Source organism: Lipotes vexillifer, unplaced genomic scaffold (assembly GCF_000442215.2).
Source record: "Lipotes vexillifer unplaced genomic scaffold, Lipotes_vexillifer_v1.1 scaffold1906, whole genome shotgun sequence".
NCBI lineage: Eukaryota > Metazoa > Chordata > Mammalia > Artiodactyla > Lipotidae > Lipotes > Lipotes vexillifer.
In genome coordinates this window covers 58,834-80,768 of record NW_006770807.1, presented here as the reverse complement: position 1 = coordinate 80,768, position 21,935 = coordinate 58,834, and the positions used below count along the sequence as shown (strand labels likewise).

Sequence of the window (21,935 nt, the reverse complement as noted above, 5' to 3'; positions counted from 1 at the left end):
TACAAGTCTACACCACATGCTCAGTACAAAACATACCCTGACCCCTGCGGGAACTGCGTCTCCTCTACTGTTTACAAGCTCTCTGGAGGCAGAGCAAGTTCATTTTCCCTTCTCTCAACTCATCCAGTGTCTAGCATGGTGCTGGGCGGGGGAGAGAACGAGAGGCACCATTCTGGCTTGTAGACATGACCTGCCTAACATCAACTGACCCCTTCAGCTTCCATTAGCTGAGAGCCAAAACCAAGTCTGAGCTATTTTTGTAATGCCCACACACCTCACACAGTACCTGATATATGGGTCTCTCAGGAAACAGGAACTGACTTACTTTTTTAAAATGGAATTGACTTACTTTTTTAAAAAAAGGGAAGGTAAAGAGGGAGACCTCAGACTGTTTCCTTGTGCTGTTTTAAAGTAGACATGATTTAGAAGGTAATGGCATTTCTAGGAATCTGCTAGGCAATTAACAAGTCAAATTGCTAAATACTGCAGCTTCATCAAACCCAAGCCGCAGGAATTTAGACTAAAGAACACCTGCCTTCAAGTCAGCCCGAGGGGGGCTATTGCTGAAAGCACCATCAGAAAGATTTTGTTTCATCATTTCATGTTTAAGACGGTTTTAAAGACCTTAAGCAGTGTTTAGTGAGCTTCAGCATAATAACCTAATTGTTTTATTGAGTATCTAGTATATGTTAAGTATTTAATTCAACCCTCTAGTAAATGAATACGAAAGCTGTCTATTCTCAAAGTGTGGTCCAAGTTCATGCCTAGGAGTCTAGACTGCATCTTGTTGGCAATAGTGAGCCAGTTAAGGTTAAGTGACATCAAAGCAATCATGTTTTAGCCAGAACTGTGCAGGATGGATTGAAGAGAAGCAAGATGAGAGGAAGGGAGATCTCCCGTGGTTCTAGGAAGGGTCTGCCAGAGTTTTCCAAGGCAGGGCATGCGCCCCAGGCAAGGTGATCCACTGGGAAGAATTTTTAAAATCAGCACTGAGATATAATTCACACTTGACCACACAAATCACCCATTTGAAATGTACAATTCAGAGTTTTTTAATATATTCACAGGGCTGTGCAACCATCACCACATTTAATTCTATGACATTTTAGATCCCCTAAAAGAGACCCTTTTGGAATAGAATCACACAACACGTTCCTTTTGTGACTGGCTTCTTTTACTTAGCAAGGTTTCCCAGGTTCATCTATACTGTAGGATGTATCAGTGCTTCAGTGTTTTATGGCTGAATAAAGTCCCGTTGTATGGATATATCACGTTTTATTCATCCATTTATCAGCTGATGGCCATTTCCACCTTTGGCCGTTTGAATAATGCTGCTGTGAACATTCATGTAAAAATTTTTATGTGAATGTATGTTTTCATTCTCTTGTTATCAAAGTGGGGTGAAATTACTGGCTCCCATGCTAACTCTATGTTTAATCATTTGATAAACCACCAAAGTGTTTTCCAAAGAAGCTGCTTCATTTTATATTCCTATCAGCAATATATGAGAGTTCTAATTTCTCCATAACCTCACCAATATATTACTTTTCATAAAAATTTTAAAAAACTTATAGCCATCCTAATGGTATCTCATGGTTCTGATTTGTATTCCCCTAATGACTAATGATGCTCAGCACTTTTTCATGTTAAATTGATAGTAAGACATGTAATATATTTTATTTAAAAAATACACATATTGAAGGATATCTGCTCAAATATTTAGTGTTGATAAGGTAAATGACCAGAAAATTAGGACACCAGTGATCTGAGTACAAGATAACAAGAGTGAATTAAGAGATGTGGGTAGGATATGAAAGATGTGTAGGAAGTAGAAGTGACAGGACTGAAAGTATGACGTTGACTGGGGTTGGAAGGGTGTGGTTCTGGCCAGTGAGGGACACACTCTCGAGAATGCCTTCATCCTCTGAAAGCTCTGCTCCTAACGTCTGCCTGTGGAGAGGGGCGTTGAGAGGGCGAGTCAGCCGGGTGACCCTGGAGCCGGACCTGGGCACCCGGAGGCTCCTCACCCAGCCCCCGCCCTCGGAATGTGCGTTCCGCTTGCCTTCCCCGTGCTAGGAGCTGCCCAAGGACGCGGCCTTGAGACATGCCCAAGACAAGCCTCGCAAGTTCCCTTGCGTATTAAGCCTGCCACCTACCAGTCCGGAGTGGCTGCCTCTTTTCTTCGGTCTCTCCTTGCCCTCCTCATATGGGGCCAGTTTATGAAGCAACATTGCCCCACTCACCTTGTCCTTAGCACTACTGCCATGTGGTCAAAGCACAGGATAGCACGAGGGTGAGAAGCAAACACAGAATCTCCTGTTTGCGACTGGGTTAATCACAAGGCTGGCCCTCAGCAGTTAGCATTTAGTGATCATCCATTGAGTTAAACTTCTACAGAACAGTGGTTGGAATTCAAAGCAGAAAACAGGACAAGATACCTGAGGAAATGACACTGTCATGAGGTACAGGTCTCCAGAGAAGTAGTGAAACGGAGGCAGGTTTTGTCACAGGGCAGGGTCTCTGGTCTGCACTGCATATGGCAGGACACTGGTGTGTCTCAGAAACACACATATTCCCCGGGACCCTGGCCCAGACCTGATCAATCGAGGCGGGGGGCCGGGGGATGAGAAATGTGAGCTTTAAATAAGTCCCCAGATAATTCTTATGCACATAAATGTCTGAAAATGACTACTTTGATGAGTAGAAAAGGAGGTCCAGTAGATCTTGAAGACGGCTAACCATGAAATCCTAAGTTTGGAGTGCTACACCAGAAGGAGAAACAAACCTTACATTTTCATACTAGTCTCTCTACCTGCAACAGAGGAAGAAAAATGTGCCCTGGCAACATGGTCATGAAAAACAACTAGAAGAAGGCAACTCCTCCCACACAGCAGAGTTGCTCAGAAAGAACCACGCTGCTCTGACAATAATCAATTCCAATAACGATGGCTAATAAGGTTTGGAGAGAAGACAAGAATAAATTAAAGAAAAGCCTGCAAATGACAGGGTGGTGAACAGTGTGTCTTTAAAAGCACCAAACAATCTTCTAGTTGAATGTTTAGTTTTTTCCTAACACTGTTTGACTTTTTTCCAGCAGGGCACTCACACTATTATACATTATTTTGTAAACTGAAATTATCCAAGTGGTCTGGCATTTAGGGGAGTTGCAGCCAGGCTGTGGGCATGCAGAGAAAGGAAAGACGGCCAGGCTAGAGCAGTGGCTCCCAACAGCAGGGACTGGCCCCACAGGACATTTGGCAATGTCTGGAGACATTTCTGGTTGTCACAACTAGGGGGATGATACTGGCATCAAGTGCGTAGAGGCTGGGGATACTGCCCAACATCCTACAATCCACAACAAAGAACTACCCAGGCCAAAAGGTCAGCAGGGCCGAGACTGAGAATGCCCGGGCTAAAGGAGGAGGCCTCATCTTCAAGGCACTGGAGGCCCTGTGGGCGCATCCAGACACATCTTCCAGGTTCACTGAAGGTGCACTGTGACTCCAGCCAAGACATGCCCCGAGAGTCTCCATCTGAAATGGAGGGTACCCCAAACACCTGCACCAGGCTGTGTGCAAACCAACGCTCTCTCCCTCTTTCTAACCTGTTCTTTATCATGTGCTTGGTTCTACATATTCGTTTCTAATTGTCCTATTACTCTCAAAGGTAAAGCACATTTTTCATTTTTAGTAAACAAACACGACGACCTGGGCAAAAAATACAGAGCTAGTGATAGAAAGAATCTTAAAAACATTCTAGAAAATTCCCTCATCTTCCAGATGGAAAACTGAGGCCCACAAAGGCTCAGTGACTTACTTGTCTGGGAGGAAGTCATCGTATTCTTTTACAAAGAAATTAAATTCCTGAAAGGGTTTGGTCATCTTATGTGACACAAGAGGATGCTTCTTTCAGGTTACTACTTGTGTATTTAAAATCTTGAACCCGTCATTTTGATCACATTACATATGCATTTTTTGCACCTCCATGTTCAAAATGAGGAAAAATATCAAAAAAGTTATGCATTCTATTTTTAATTCCAATGTAGGACATTTGTTTAAAATAAGAGATTCTGCCTTGATAAAGGTGGTATGGTCTTGTGGTAAAAATATACAAATAGATGAACACATTCATTTTCACATATAAGTGACTTAACTAATGTACAGCCCATACATAAGTAGGATAGTAACACATTTTTCAAAGTAGAAAATAAACAGAAATGTAGGTTCTACAGTGAGGAAAGAATAAGGAAAAGCTCTCATGTTGCTCTATACTTATTCATGTTCCTCTTTAACTTCAGATCACCTTTCCCCCCAGATCTTTTATAGGAGTAGTTGTGAGAAAGACCAATCTATTGAAAGATAATGATTGGAAAATTCCTAGTGAAATTAATAGAATAAAACTCAACTTTTGAAAGTATTTTTTTGCCTCTAGTTATTCAATTGTTTTTCTCTCCTCTTACCTTATGTAATGTGGCTTACTATTTATGTCAAGTACCCAAAATTATAGTGGGGAAATGCATTTTCTTTAAGAGTTCGTATTTTAATTGGGTAGATGGAGAGGTCTGCCAACATACTTTCTGGTCATCAATAAGAGGTAAAACCTTCCTTTTCTCTTAGAATATTTATTTTCCTTGAAAGTTAAATGCCATTCTGCCTTGTAAAGTGAGCTGGCTCGGTCCTTTCTATTCCTAACAGCTTTTTCGGTAGTTAGTCTATGAACTAGACAGGAATAGCAATGCTTACGTGGGAGCATCCAAATCATGTTCATAATAATTATGAATTTACAGAAACAAAAGAATCTCTACTGAAACCATGCCTCCTCTGTTCTCAGCGCCAGCTTGTCTTTATGAACTCAGGCAGGACTCGCACACGTCCCCCACTCCAAATCCTCACTGCCTTCCATCCCCCTTAAGGATGACCAACGCGGCCGCTCCACCATCACTCCCGAAACTGCTCTCACTGTAGGACCCAGTCGCCTTCTGCCAATTCTCAGGAGATCTTTTGGTCCTGTTTGTACCTGATCTTTCCCCCCTTCTCTTGGCATAACATTCTCCCTGGGTTTTTTCTTGACTAACTTAAAAACTATTGTTTCTCAAGTGTCTGTTTTGGTCTGCTTCTGAGCACTCATTGCAATATTTGGAGGTAGAAAGAGGAAAAGGACACAGGAAAGGACCCTGGGAAGATGCACCAGGAGGGAAAGCAGGAGACGATGGGGTCCCAAAAGCCAGATCAGACACCACAGTCCTCAGTGTCCAAGCCCAGGTGACAGCCCTTATTCCTCACTTCAGGGAGCACTAAGAACCATCAACATGCCCCAAACCCTTCCACTTCTGCCCACCTCCTCTTTAACTAACTTAGTTTTCCCATGCATTACTGAAAGCGCCTTCCTGCTTTAGTAGTTTCCTCCTCTAGTACTTTCTTCCTACTGTAACAAGAATAATTTTTAAAGCACAGATTTGATCACATTTATTTCCTGCTTATGCTCTTATCCTAAGGATGCTGGGAACCAGTGAAGCATCCCAAATCCTACACCTGACAAACAAGACTTTTCATCATTTGGCATTTGCTTACCTCCACAGAGGAACGTTTCTTGCCTTTTCACAACACTCTGTACTCAAGTCACATCTGATAACTTATGTTACCTCCTACATCCCAGTGCTTTCTCCTCTAGGCCTTTCCGACCCTCTGCTGGATCATTCTCTTTCCCACAGCACACCTACCTGCTGCTCATCCTGTGAGCTTCGTATTAGCTAGCACACTTCCTCCTTCCTCCAAGGCCAGGCCCTAACTTGCACCCCAACAGTACTCTGGACTTATCCTTCATGTACTTCTAATCAAACTGCGTTACAATTACTTGCTTGTTTATATTTGCCAATTCGATCCCAGAGACCGCCTGGGTTTCACTTGCCTTCCTATTTCCAGTGCCAAAAATAGTCTCTGAGGTACAACAGGCACATGATACATATTTATTAATAAATGTTCCATTCATGATGTCAGATGTGTAGAGGAGCTAGTTAATATCAAGACTTGGTTGATTAAAGCCAGGTGAAACTATTTCTATTATTGCACCAATAAGAAATTCACAAAGACATCAAAGTAGCTTCCAAAATCCTTAACTAATCAGTGGCAATAGATGCACTGCAGACAGGTTTAAAATTGGCAAACGTGGCTTGTATGCAATATCTTAGAACACAGTTTTAAGTAAGAAAGGAACACAATAAAATGTGGTCTTTAGAGAGATCACTCCTACAAAAGGAGAGCAGCTCATGTGAATATATCTGAAGAGAGTTCTAGCATGCTTTGTCTGGATTAGCTGGGAAAACCACCAGGATTCACTTAGATCCTCCCTGAGAGGTAGGGAAGGCTCTGCCCCACTGCACTGTGAATAGTGGATCCCTGGGAATATTTTTAAATACTCAGCATCAGATACAGTCTGGGATATGGGAAAAGCTCAATAAAATAAAAAGTTGAATGAATGAATGAATAAAAAGCTTGTTTCCAAGCCATGATGTCTAACATTAGCCAGTTATTTAAAAAATATGCACTGTTAGTAAAAACAAAAATCAAAATCAAAAATAAAAAATGAGGCTGGAATGACTAAGTAGTAAACTAATATGAATTTTAGAAACTAATTCAAAGTATGTGTCCTACCAACCTTGACTCAGTTGTGTCAGCTTCCCACATGAAGTGTAAAAGCCAGCACACTGCATTTTGCCCCACTTGTACAACACTGTCCTCCAGGGCAAGGTCTCATCACTGCCCCCAAAATATGAAGTATTATTCAAATACAAATATTAAGAAGATTATTTTACAAAGTGCTTTTTTCCAAGGTCGAAGCACGATCAAAATGACTAACCTGAGACAATTTTGTAGTGGTGGCGGGCAGAAGTGGACGACTAAACTTCTTCTGAGATCCAATGGCTGCTGGAAATGGTGGTGCAGAAAATACAGCTGCAACACAATTAATTTTGTTTATCCACCCTTGCATTTCCTCTGGACTCCTATGAGAAACAGATATATTTATGTTAGGGTATTTCTGTATCTAAGTGCATCACATCTTGCCCATTTCTCATTACTGATCTAAAATGGCATATAAAATCATTTATTCTTCTTGGTACAAATAATCCCTGACAAAACTTCATTGGAGACTAACATTTTCAAAAGCAATCACCATGGTAATAAAAGGCCCTGGAACCTAGAATCATCATAGTGTAAGGCTATGATTATCCCCCAAGGATACAGAAGGAAATAAAGCAAAATCACTTCACAATAAATATTTACTAAACCCTCTACTTTCTATTTGATACTAGGCTAGGTCAAAAATTAATTTAAAAATTAACTCATCTCTTCCAATCACATAATTTGATTTTAAAATGCAACTGAGGGATAAACTGATAGAGGGAATGTAAAAGGGTATATACACCCCCTTTGGAAAGTAGTTTGGACAGTTTCTTAAAAACTATAAACTATAAATTTATTATACAACCCAGCAATTCTACTTCTACGTACACACTCAAGGGAAATAAAAACATATAGGCACTAAAAGATTTGTATGTGAATGTTCATAGCAGCACTATTTATAAGCATCAAAAAGGATAAACACTCTAAATGTCCATCAACTAGTGAATGAATAAACAAAACATGGTCTAGGGCTTCCCTGGTGGTGCACTGATTAAGAATCTGCCTGCCAATGCAGGGGACATGGGTTGGAGCCCTGGTCCAGGAAGATCCCACATGCCAAGGAGCAGCTAAGCCCGTGAGCCACAACTACTGAGCCTGCGTGCCACAACTACCGAAGCCCGCACCCCTAGAGCTGTGCTCCGCAACAAGAGAAGCCACCACAATGAGAAGCCCGTGCACTGCAACAAAGAGTAGCCCCCGCTCGCCGCAACTAGAGAAAGCCTGTGTGCAGCAACGAAGACCCAACGCAACCAAAAATAAAAATAAATAAAATTAAATAAAATTAAAAACAAAACAAAAACAAAACCACGGTCTATATCTGTACAGTGGAATACCACGCAGCAGCAAAGGTATGCAGTGCTGAGGCAGATTACAGCATGGATGACCCCAAAACTTCATACTGAGTTAAAGAAAAGCCCATGTATTCTGTGACTGCATTTATATGGAAAATCCAGAAAGGGCAATACAAAGAGGAAACTAGTGGTGTCTGGGCTGTGGGTGAGAATGGCACAGGGGATAGGGGTGGCGTGATGAAAGTGTTCCAAAACTGGAGTGTGTTGCATAATTCTGAAAATTTGCTAAACATCATTGTACACTTAAAAGTATGTACAGTATACCTCAGTAGGACATAAAAAAATCCACCTGAGAAGGTGTGGAAATCTCCTGATGTCGGTATCATACTTTTAACTTATATGTCATGTTTGCAGAGCCCAGCACTGACAGCACTTGTGAACTCATAAATCAAGGGAAGAAATAGTCCTGAACTAGGTGAGATACCTACCATGTATATAATCAATAAAAAGATGGACAAGAAGTCAGCCCATCTAAAAATCATTTCCTGTACTGAATACTCTGAAAGCTACCACCCTAACCTGACACCACACCCAGGTGTCACCCTCATCATGCCCTGCATGCCTCTCTGACCCGTGTGCCTCTCCAACCCGTTATTTCAATCGACTGATTTCTGCATCAATCCCACTTGGAGTAATTAGCTCTCCTTAGTTACCGTATCCAGCATTTTAGACATTTAAAAACAATAATGCTGGGGAACAGAATAACGTGGGGGCCCTTTATGACTAATGGCTGTGATTACACATCCGGCTGTGGCTCCCTTGTGCTGCTAGCCATCTCCCACACCAAAAACTCCTGTGTGACTTGGGTTTCCTTACAACTTCCTCCTCACCTGATGTCAGCCATCTCATGCCTTTGCGAGCTCAGCATCCCCAAATCACCAGAGTACCTGGTTCTTATTCTCATTTCCTCTGCTAGTCTTCCACTGTTTTGATCAGCAAGCCTGCAGATACCTGTGTTTACTCTATTGATGTCAAATTTAATGCCAGTGCCTAATGCAGCCAGTTGGTAGTGCTGTGTTGAGAGTGATTCTGAAGTCAAGCTCAGGCTGTAAAAGGCATGCCATGAATAATTAACACTGCCTGCCACGGACACTGATGCTATGTGTGCTATTAAAATTCCTGTTCTAGAGGCTCAGTTCTAAACATCCAAAGTTTCTCACTTCATAAATCCAGAATTCTCCACGTGGAGTGTTCCATTTTTAATTTAAAGGCTGTCACAGACCCCTTATTAAAATGGCACTCCATCCCATTTCCTTGCCCACAATATGATTTTATATTTTCCTTCTAGTTTAATCACAAACTATTAGGGCTCAGAAGGAGAGAGAAGAGAGAGCAAAATGAAAATCTACACTTCTTGAACAGCCTCTGTGTGCCAGGCACTGTGTGAGGCTCTTTACATGCTTCATCTCATTTGCTTCCACAAGAACCCTGAGAAATAAACATTATTAACATTATTATTATCATTATCTACACTAGCCACCAGCTGAGGTTCAAAGAGGTTAAATTTACATGCTAGGACAAAGAGTTAGGAAACAGTAATCTGAATCCAGGTCTATTTTACTCACTGTGTGATAGAACTTGCATACTAACACCCTTGTATTTTATTTATGAGGGTATTACAGTCTAGAGGTGGTAAGTGGTAGCAAAGGGTCACAGGGCTACTTTGCAGCAAACAAAAAGCTTGCCCTAGGGTTTCTGTTTGGTATTCCAGTTTTCTTAGATGGTTGTCTCTCTACTGTAACCAGTTAATGACTTTGACTCCAACTCAAAAAGTTTCCCCTGCAGATCCCGATTCTATTTCTCGGTGTAAAGTGGTGCTCTGCAAACTAAAAAACCAAACCAAACCAACCAGCGAAACCTACTGGGCTTGAAAAAGCAAGACCCTCCAATCAGCAGTTTTCAGTTTGAGCACATTGGGTTTCTTCTCGTAGTCCGTGGCCCGGGAAGCCAGTGCATGGTGCACACTCACAGCGTTTTTCAGGTCCTCTTCCGACAGGGCCTTCTCTGGCTTATACTCATCCTGTGGGCAGATACGAAGAAAGCAGACATGTTCAGACTTCATCTTCTCTTTTTAAAATCTAAGACTATAAGAAAAATTTTAGAGAATCCATGAAGGTGCATGAAAAAAGTGAAATGAATGGTGGGTAGAAACAACTCCTTGCTACTTCATAAATGTCATAAAAAATCCTGTTCTTTGAAAAGTATGCTCAGAATGAGAAAATACACATTTACCAAAGGGGCACTTTTGAAAAAGCTGGTATATAATAATTAAAGAGCTAAGGAAGATCAAAGACAAAATATCTATCACACATGTTTTATAGTGACTTGAAATGAAGCTAGGTCTAATAGGGTGATTTGGTTTCAGGAGCTAAAGGACATATGCAAAAGCCCCCAGGATGCATCAGCAGAACTGTACTGATGGTGAAAACCCATGCCACTATGTTTGCCCAAAAGATACTACATTTTCCTGATACTTTCTTTTGAGGCAAATATTATAAAAGAAAAATGAACAGTAAAATAAAACAATTTCTCCAGCTGTTCTCTGAAAGAAAAGAGGAAAATCGATTTAATCTTAAATCAGGAGAAAGCTTAGCTCTATTATCATAAATTTGGAAAATGGGTAAAATTACATAAAAAGGAGGGTGTCGTGGATAGATGCAATTTTATCTATGGGCATGATCCAGACACAATTCATAGAATTTATAAAGGTTCTTTTGTATGGCTTCCTTCCAAACAAAAATCCCAACTAGTAGAAAAATAAGAATTTAAAACAAATGTGATATTATTATTATTATTATATCTAGTAGTTTCCTTGGGTCCATAAGAATAAAAAAGCCCTGAAAACTAATGTCAATATAGTAGACATTACAAAGTGTTTTTTAGTTTTTAGATGTTTAAGTTCCTCTCCCCGCTTCCCATATTTTATCAGACTTGATGCTAAATAAACTTGCATTTCTTCTGTAAAGAACACACACACACACACACACACACACACACACAAGTCCTCACCTTCTAATTAGTACTAAAAGCCTAAAGGAAGACATTGTCTATTCTGTTATCGCAGTCTGGTTTTACAAATTTTCAAAATGATAATTACACTCTCCCATACCTCCTCCTCCCTTCCCCGTGGCCCCAGCACAAATTGAGCTCTTCAGAGGTACTCTTGCCATAGATTCAAAGTGAGTCAGAAATAAACAGCAGCTGCTGATCCTTAGTGATCACTGTCAGTGACAGTGCTGAGACAAAGGTGGGAAAACCTAAGATACTCAGTAAATGCCAACAGCAATATAAAAATTACACAATTTATAATACTAAATGATAAAATTACTACTTTAAGATTGCTACAGCTCAATTTTCTTAAGCCTCAGAGATTAAGAACTGCTGTCGACAATAACCATTTTCCAGAGGAGTATGAGGAATAAAGGAGAATTATTTTAAAATCTTAAAATAAATAAAATATATTTACATGTATCTGTTCTACAATTCCCATTAATGCATAAAACTATAATCTAGCTATGTTTTGGGGTCTTGTCTTTTCTACATGGGATTTTTCTTAGTGATTTAGCATTCCAAAACTTCACAGATCTCCTTCCAGGGGAACTGTTATTAGAGCAGGAGTATCAGCTAGAGGCAGCATGACAACAAATTCCCCCCGGCCTCAGAATTAGACTGCAATATAGCCCTGCATGGCTGGCCGTGAGCTCAGCTTACCCACTTAGCTCCAGATAGGAATCTGGGGTGGATGAATTATGGGGAGTGGGGATAAGTGATCAGGGACAAAACTGTCTTCAGAGAGTTTATACACTAAGTCCATTTCCGTACATACTGATCTCTAACACACCTGATATTTGAGTTTGCACAGAGATCAGCCTAGAAATTTGTATGCACCATTTTTTGATATTCCAGGTCCATAATTTGGGTTTTTATCTTAATTCTTTCTCACTAGTTTCTTTTGGTTAATTTTTTGTTGTTTGAATTTAAAACGATTAGTTTTTAATTTTTCATATTTCTTCTTTAATTAAGAATTTAAGACTATAATTTTTCCTCTGAGTACAGGTTACACATAGCTTGGGAATGAAGAGTATTTTTTCATTGTTCTCTAGATGATTTGTAGTTTTATTTTTATCTCTCTTCTTCAATCTTAGTCATGTCAAAGAATGTTTCTCAAATTTAAAGCACCTGAAGTTTTTAGTTATTTATCATTATATATTTCCAATTTTATTGGTTTGTGACCAGAGAATGTGGTCTGTAAAATCTATTTTATTTACTTAAAATTTGCTAAGGTTAATTTCTCAAGGTTTTCCAACAACTTGTTTAGTTTTTGTTATTGTTCCATGGACATAAAAAAAAAGTTATTCTCTGGGCTTCCCTGGTGGTGCAGTGGTTGAGAGTCCGCCTGCCGATGCAGGGGACACGGGTTCATGCCCCGGTCCGGGAAGATCCCACATGCCGCGGAGCGGCTACGCCTGTGAGCCATGGCCGCTGAGCCTGCGCGTCCGGAGCCTGTGCTCCACAACGGAAGAGGCCACAACAGTGAGAGGCCTGTGTACCGCAAAAAAAAAAAGAAAAAAAAAAGTTATTTTCTGAGGGATGAGTGTGTATTTATATTCAAGTTTATTGATTCAGTTCCTCTATGTTCTTACAGTATTTTTCTACCGTGTTCTGTGTGCTATTTATTATTTTAAAATGTTCTTCTTTATCCACGTTAGTGCTTTCTTACATAAGATGGAAACTTAAAAGGCTCTCTTCTCCCACCAAATGCTCTATTTCTCTGTATCAACAAGACTTTTAAAATAGCTTCACTTCCCTCCCTACCCTTCCCATTAATCCTAAATTTTGATAAAGTTTAGTATGTTTTATTCTGCAATCTTATTAAAATTATCTTGTATTATGTATTTTCTGTTTCAAGAAATCCTACCTTGCACTTACATTACATATTCCCTGAATCTCTCCTTATTCTTTTAGATTTAATTGTGTCCATGTTTCATTGCTCACCTACTTTCTACATTTTCTCCATCTTGAGGTCTCTTTTCTCATCCCTTTGTTGTTCTCTCTTCTTGCAAGTACTTTTCTCAGGTGGGTGATGTCCTCCAGTCCTTACTTTCAAGTGTCTCTTGATTTCTTTCTCAGGTGGAGAACTGGGTATGGAGCTTTGGGCTGCAGTCTTTTTCCACTCAGTACTCTGCAGATGCTATTCTGTCTTCTAGCTTCCAGTTTCACTAAAGTCCAACACCAGTCTGATTCTCTTTTGCTTTTCTTGTATTTTCTGTCAGGAATCTCATAGGGTTTTATTTTTATCCTTAGAATTTAGGAATTTTTGCTCGGCCATGCCCTAACATTCTCATCTATCTGATCTGGAACTAAAAAAAATCCCACCCTAGTTCTCCTTATATGATCACTCACTTGCACTGCTGACAGCTGCTAAAGACAACCAACCCAGCTATGCAGATGTGTGCCACCCAGATGTATGGTCTCCAGCTATGGCTGCACCCAGTGCTGACCGACAATGCTTTTACTCCTCCACGATAACCCCTCTGGTCCATTCTGCCAAACGTCCACCATTCTCTTCAACACTCCTAACCCACGACAAAGATGGTTAAGAGCACAGGTGCCTGGGGTTAGACTCATCTCTTCAAATGTCTAGCTCTGTTATGGTACTTAAATTTTCATGACCATAGGCAAGTTATTTAAACTCATTAAACTTCATTTTCTTTGACTGAGGAGTAGTGATAATACTTTCCTCATAGAGCTGTAGGATGAAATTCAATGAGATACTATTTTTTTAAAACTCTAAATAATGCTCACAGCAGACAGTAAGCACTTAGATGTTAGCTGATATAATCCCTAATAATAATTTTTAGTAGCATATAGTTTGAACTGGTATTTTATAAGGTCAAACTTGTAAATTTCAAACTTTCTGCTTACATGCCCTGTAAACGCATATTTTGTGACCACCTTTATCCTCTTTCCTCCTTACACAGAGGAGTCCTGCTCAAGGCTAATCCTGTACTCCAGGATCAACCTCCACCAACCCTTCCTAGGATCTTATTGCGTTGGTTATTATCCTTCCACTATATTTTAAATCATTCATTATCTACAGGCTTCTTCCCCACAGCCTATAAATACCCTCAAGGTCTCTCTATTATTTGTAAGATAATAGTCCCTCCTGAATATTGCTTTCTCCTAGCTGTCACCTCTAGCTGTCACCTCTCTTTTTCCTTTATATAAAATGAGTTAGGAGTCCACCTTAACTACTTTTATACATTAATTTCCAGTTTACCCTTTAACCCACTGGAACCTGTAGTCCATTTCTACACTTCATTGAAACTGCTCTGGCAAAGGTCAGCAATGACCTCCTAACTGCAAAATTTAATAGATTCTTTTAAGTTTTCGTCTTATAGCACTAAAGGAAGTCAACAATACTCTTGAAATTCTTCCATGGCTTCTCCTTACAATTCTCTCCTGGTTTCTCCCCTATACTCTGACCAGGACTCTGCTATCTCTTCTTTAGCCTGTTTGTCAGCTGTGAGTTCTGCCACTGGCCTTCATCCTTTCTCATCCCATAAATGCGTCTTGGGATGATTACGACTACAGTTGACGCTTGAACAATGCATGGGTTGGGGCAAGTGAAGATCCAGATATAACTTATAGTCTGCCTTCCATTTATGAAGTTCCTCCCTAACCTCTGTTCCTCTGTATCCACAGTTCTCCGTGAGCGAATTCAACCTCCTATGAATCATGTAGTATGTAGTGCATTACTATTGAAGAATCTGCTGACAAGTGAACCTGTGCAGCTCAAACTTGTGTTGTTCAAGGTCAACTCTACTCTTATCAGTTGAAGTCCCACCTATATCATGATGCCTAACAAACTGCTGCAGATGAATAAGAAACCCAAGACCAATCCTTAGCTATTAATATTGGATGACTTAGACCTTTGGAGCAACTACACATATTCTTGGAGCATATTCTCTCTGCTGCTATTTTCCTTTAAAACCAAGCTTAAAGGATGACATTCTTAGACCTCTCTAAAAGTGTGAAGAATTTTAAAATGCAACATTTATTATAGCTCTAAGTAAAAGTGAACAGTAATTATCAACTTGGAAGAATTGCACCATGGTTTCTGAAGAGGACTCTAAGACAGTTTCCTAAACTCTAAGGTACCTAACATTGGAAGGAAAATACTGAACAGGCCAAAAATGGACGATAAGATCTATTTAATTAGGATAAAACCAAAGTCTAGGAATTTCAAGTTTAACATGGGCTTCCACTCTTTTAGTTGATAGTAATATTATTTTACCATTAAAACAAAAAGGCAAAATATAAACAAAACATGTTTGGCATTCTGAATTCCTACTAGAAAACGTAGCTCCAAGTCCATTAAAAAAATGAGGAAAACTCAGGGTAGATTGGAAAAATTAGAGTTGACAGTTGAATAAAAAGAAAAGACTTTATCCTACGGAGTTCATTCTGACATCTTTATTTTTCACTACTTAAAGTTGAAGATGGTGTTTAAATGACGGTATTGGGAAGGAGGAAATAAGGGATAAATTACTGTAATCAAACCATTTCAAACCTAAGACTTGGCTGTGCAAACTAAATGAGAAAAGAGAGCAAGGTAAATTCAATCAAGAATTTCCGTAAGAAAAGAAAATGCTCTATGACACCTAATTACTATCTATTTTCTCAAATGAAGGGTGAAAATGATGCCTAAAAACATGTTACTCTCCTCTGTGTTCACTGCAATCTACGTCTTTTTATCTAGGATGATTCATTAAAGCATTCTACCACCCTAATAAGCACCAAGAATTTGATTTCACAATGCTATTTATTTTAAATTCATTTAAAGCATGAAATGAAAAGCTTTCTTCTTTTTCTTAAGAAGCTTGTTAATTAAATGTCTTGTGAAGTTGGATCATAACACACAGATCATCTACATATGTACAAATAATTGGTTGGCATCAAGTCTGAAAATCTGTACCCTCAGGTGAATATAAAGTCCAATTTGGAAAGTGACCAAATCTAAACTGAAATTCATCAATGTCAATTAAAAAATGCTCAGATTCCAGTTCTCCAAGTATAAGGCACAATTGCTATACCTAATTAAAACAATTTAAAACAAAGCTGAAATAGTCTTGATTTCCACTGAGCAAATATAGATGGGAAAACTGAGGACAGCCTTAAGAGGCTATGAGGATTTAATAAAAATGTCAGTAATTAAAATAAACTGGGTCCTAAACTGTCCATTAATTCTTGATTTTAAAAAAGGCATTAAAAGCATTTTTCATAATTTGATGACTATCTTTTCTAAAAATTCTGAGTATTTCTGGTTAGGTATCTTTCTAAAAATTATTCAGCTTCATTTTTCTTTTACCAGGGAGCTCAGAGTGCACTGTATTCCCATAAATCTGGGAACAAGACATAATAGGAAATCCAATGGAGGCATGTTTTAGCCCATCACTCACATAATCAGATATTTGAAAATCACTTATTCACAGAATGTTAAAGCTGAAAGGAGCCTAAAGGATCATTTCAACTAATTTTCTCATGTTAGGTAAACAATTTTAAAGTCAGAAAAATATGTCCTATATTTCTGTAAGGAGAATTAAGAAAGAATAAGCCAGTTAAAGTCAAAGGATTATGTTTGTTTATATTAGTTTGTTCGGTTATGGTGGACATGGCGCCGTTTCCATGTTGCGATGATGGGCCACATGGGCGGGTAGCGGAGGACTTCCCTTGTTAGCACGGGAACCCGTCATGGTCCACATACGGAGGGAGCACTTACGGACACAGTAGGACTTGAAAGACTTGAAATGCTTTCTCAGTCAGACCTCAGACTTCAGTGAGACACAGGACATTTTCTAGGACAAATCTGGTGAGTGAAACAGGAAGCTAGGATCTATCTTTTTAATGATTACACAGCTGAACTGGAAGAGAATTAGGGCAGACAGACAGCCATGAGTAGCCCTTAGGAAAAGACTTACAGGATTCTATGACTTAGCATCTGAAGAAACTTAAGAGCTCTTAACATTTTTAAGCAGAAAAAACATCTTATCACCCTTGCATACTTCTTCCATATTTCTAACTAACATAATGATCAGGGTTTTGATTGATAGGAGGCTATTCCTGCTTTCCTCTCAGTTCCAGGTTCACTAATGGTCTGTTAAAGCTGCACTTGGCACTGTCTGGACCACTTGAAGTGTCTGCCCATCACTCACCCACCACCACTCAGTTTAGAGCCCTGGAGACCAAGTTAGTATCTAATTCATATGTTGCCTGCTACGACTTTCTCATGATTGGTATGGGTATAATATTTACTGCAAGGAACGGAGGGAGAGAGGGAGACAGAGAGGGAGAGAAAGGCACTGCCTAGGGACCCAAGTAGCACACAGGAAAAGAGGTTTGAGTTCTGGACCTACCTTACCCTCGAATAACTTAGAAGAAGCCACAAAACACTGCAGCGCCTCTTCATGTGGGAACAAAACAACTCATAGGAATAAACTAGTTTCTGTTTGCTAGACCCCTGAATGAAAATTGTGTTTTTTTTTTTTTTTTTTTTTTAGAGAAACGGCCTACCTGTTACTCTGTTTGAGAAGGTCCACCTGGGGCTCCCTCCGTGCCCAGGAGCACGGGCTCCACGTGCCAGCCCTCTCCGCGGGGTGACTCACAGGTGACCCCAGGTTCACTGGCTGTGCTCATGTACTCACCTCCTCCACAGACCTTCCGCTCCTATGTCCCATTTCCTCCCCACCTTTTTCTTTTTCTTTTGTGGTACGCGGGCCTCTCACTGTTGTGGCCTCACCCGTCGCGGAGCACAGGCTCCGGACGCGCAGGCTCAGCGGCCATAGCTCATGGGCCCAGCCGCATGGGATCTTCCCGGACCGGGGCACGAACCAGTGTCCCCTGCATTGGCAGGCAGACTCTCAACCAATGCGCCACCAGGGAAGCCCGAGAATTGTGTTTTTAAACAGAAACCTTCAGAGCACTGCCTATGTGTCTTAAAATCCAGAGACCAGGTGTTTCCAGCTGCAATGTTTTTTTCATGAATTGATAGTCTTAAAAAATTATGCTTATGTCCTTCCTAAATATACCTTGTATAATGGCTACATTACTCTGCTGAACTGGGTCATTCATTTAACTTATAACTAATGAAAACTTTGATATGATCATTATTCTCCAAAGGCTTCAAAACCTAGTTAACTTTTGTTTTCTGCACTTTCCATTGTTTCGGAGAATGAGAGAGCTCCACATGGTCTCTTCAGTGTGTGAGAGGGCACAGAGCCAGCAGTTTCACAAAAGGAACTACAAATGCCCTGAGAACACAGGGAAGCTTTTAGCTATCAGGGGCCCAGGCCAGGATCAGCCAGCTCCTGGCACTTGGTATTTGACACATCAGCCCAGGCTGCCATCATCACAGTCTGGGAGGCCTGGTCTTCAGTACTTCCTTCTTCCTGGTCCAGGCTCACTCTACTGTTGCCACCTATACTTCAAACACTGCAACAAACAAACAAACAACTCCTCTTCCAATCCAAAAACCTTATAGGCAGGTGGAACAAATCTCAGTAATCGAAGGAAAGAATGGAAGATTTTGCATCGAGGACATAGAGTTCCCAGTATACTATGACAGGAAACTAAATTTTTAGCTAACAAACATTTTTTAACATTTGAAAGACATGGTAAAGGCAAATATATTCAGGTCTGAATACCTATTTTCTACACTCTAGAGATAAAAGACATTAGAATATTCTCCAGAGCCTGGCGTGGAGAATACGATCATCAAGTAATTCACGGCCACGCACTAACCAGCCACCCGCACCCATCTCTCTTAACCATTCCATCAATCACCTGACAATTTATTTTAAGGATAACATAGTTAACTTTTGTTACAACCAGACCTGTAACAAAAATACCATCATAAAGCTTACCAAAAAATACTTTCAAGAAAAAGGCAGAGACTAGCAGTGTCAGACACAAAGCCCTTGACTGAAACCGACAGAGAACTTCTGAAGCTGTGTGACAGCAAAGGCTTATCTCAGCATTTGCCAGCAGATGACTCACTCTCGGTTAACAAAAGGATATAAAGCTGATATCTGAATGTCGACAATGATGGATCTTCACCACCAAAAATTTAATAATTTTATCATCAATCCATAGCAATTTCAAAATTTCAAAGCATATATAAACTGTGTTATATTGAAATGATATTAGACTCCTCTACCACAAAGGCTTTATATTCCAATAATAATAATTAACTCTCCATCAGGTAATATATTTCCCAAGCCTGGGCTCAGGGGCACTGCAAGTACTGGAACCCAACAAGGTCAGGAGTGCTTTCCTGCCCCGCTGGAAAACAGAGCCACTCACTCCACTGCAGGGGCCTCGCAGTGCCCTGCCCAAGAGAGTTCTCAGAGACTGCAGCCCACTACCCGCACAGTGCTATTCCCTTTTCACTGTTGCTTTCCCAGCTCACCCATATCCTTGGTTTATATCATGTCACTAGCCATTCACTGCCTAAGACTTGTCTCTCACTCACCACTGTAAGCCCAAGCTCTTTTTGGGGATAGAGACCAAGTTTATTCCTCCCAAGATGACATTTTGTAAATGGTTCTGACATTACTATTGCAATTCTCTATGGATTTCATTTCTGCTTGAAAGTTAGAGGCAAATGTGATTAAGTAACATTAAGCGAGGGGGCCAGAAAAGGAAATGAGGTGGTCATGAGGAAGGCTGTGAATAACCTGGAGAAGCAAAACAAGAGCTCAGGATAATGTCAGAAACTGTCCAAGGGATGGAAAGAGAGAAAAAGACTTATTTTACTTGAGAGAGAAATCAATAACAGGAAAGAAAAGAGGTTCAGTAGAAATGAGATAGACATGGGGGAACCATTCTTTGCAAAAGTCACAGGAAGGGGGATATCAGGCAGGGGGTGGGGGAATGATCAGAGTGGAGCCTCCTGAAAGCAGCTGTCTGTATACTCTCTGCCTGTGTCTTCAACTCATTCTATCTGGCTTCCATGCCCACCACTCCACTGGAGCTGCTTTATCAATAATTTCCTTGTTGCTGAATTCAAGTGTGACTTTCTAATTCCTATCTTACTTTACCTCTTTACAACAAGGAACATTTCTGCCATCTCTTGAAGTCTGTAGCAGCTCCCCTCCGCCGGCCCCCGTTGTACCCCTGGGTCTGGTCATACTGCATTCCTCACAGGGCACATATGAAATGTCTGTGTCCCACTTGTTCTACCCTGCATCTTCTTCTCACTCTACAGCCTCTGAGTGACATCATCTACTCTCATGTTTTTTTGATGACTCTCCAGGTTCCCTTTTCAGCTCCGGATCTGAGTATCTATTATTGTTTGTTGGACATGCCCATTTATTATTCCACAGACACCTTGAATTCAACACCACAAACTGAACTGTCCAGTCAGACTGTGTTTCCCCCTTCCTGTGACCCCTACCATCGTCAAGCTAGTCTGGTCTCTATGTCTCTGACTGACACCACCCCCAATCCATACTCCATCCTATTGCCAGACTGATCTTTCTAAAATATAAATCTGATTATGTCACACCCCGTTAAAAACGCTTGACAGTCCCACACTGCTCTCAGAGCTCAACACCTAAGCCTGGTTTTCTGGGCTCTGCAGTCTGGTCTGGATACCCTTTATGCTCCACTGAGCCCACGGCTCCCTGGATGTGCTATGGTCTCTCACAGCTGGGCATCCATACATGTTCCTCCCTGTCTAAATCCGCCATGTGACTTCCATTTGCCTTTTAAGTGTAGGTGTAGACATCACTTCCTTCATGAATTCTTCCATGATCTTCTCTGCTCTTCCTGAAGCTCAGCTAACTGTCCTTCCAAAGTGTTTCCATAGCACACTTCCCTCTTGGTAGCACATACTAAATGGCATTGAAATGGCTTTTTATTTGTTGATTTCTTGAGACAGAGCATATGCTCCTTTAGGGACTAGATTTTGCTCTCAGTCAGATCTGCAGTGCACAGCATTCTGAAAAACTGCCAGAGTCCTAACCTAATAGATACATTCGGATAGATACTGATTTGCTTCCCATGATGGTCCTCTGTGTCAGGATGGTAGTTTGTTAACCTAAGTTCAGCTGATAATAGATGCTGGGGTTACTTTTAAGTGCCAATCTGGGAATCATGAAATGATTGAAATGCTGACATTTCCTTTACCACATTTTCTGGGAACAATAAGGAAGAATATCTGAAAGTGGGTCTGGATTAGAAAATCTTAAAATGTTAGTTACACTAATTATGGAAGGTGATTAGAGATAGTCCCATATTCCAATAGAGGAGAGGCTGCAGTCAAGAGACTGCTATCTGAGACAGGTTAACCATCAGTCCTGACCAAAGCAGGAAGTTACCTGTAGGAAAGAAGCTATTGTATACTTGCTTCATATTAGACAAAAGTTAACTGAATCTGGTTGAGGTGGTAAAAGACACATTTCTCCAAAATCACTTGTTTTAAACTTCTAGTATTTAAGAAAGTCATAAAATAGAGCTTTAGTGTTTATACAAGAATGGTCTAATGGAAAAAGTACTAGCATGGCTCCTACCACCCTTCACAATCCCGAGGAGGTTAACCAACCTCTGAGCCTCAGCTTCTTAATTTAAAAAATGGGAACTATATCCTCCTATGAAGTTGTGGAGCTCAAATATAAAAAGTATCCTAAAAATTGTATCACATTAACAAACCCTTGTTATTTCTGGCTGAATGATCACTCAAGTAAGTTGGTTCAATAAGTCTGCCAGCCCCTTCCTAACTTTGTGAGGTGGGATGCTCTGATCTCGGACGATGATTCTCTTAGATATTAGATACAAAGCAATGCCCTGTAAGGATATATGTGTGTGTGTGTGTGTGTGTGTGTGTGTGTGTGTGTGTGTGTGT

At 40.4% G+C, this 21,935-nt stretch overlaps 1 protein-coding gene across 1 annotated transcript in view; it reads right to left on the bottom strand.

Moving 5' to 3' along the window:
- Positions 1 to 21,935, bottom strand: part of LOC103079630 (PH and SEC7 domain-containing protein 3-like) — a gene marked incomplete at its 5' end in the record, with an annotated part of 102,636 nt that overhangs the window by 29,960 nt on the left and 50,741 nt on the right. Inside the window, 2 exons of the mRNA XM_007446356.1 lie at positions 6,856 to 7,000; positions 9,895 to 10,052. Of these exons, the coding sequence (XP_007446418.1) occupies positions 6,856 to 7,000; positions 9,895 to 10,052 (303 nt within the window). The remainder of the gene's footprint in view (positions 1 to 6,855; positions 7,001 to 9,894; positions 10,053 to 21,935) is intronic.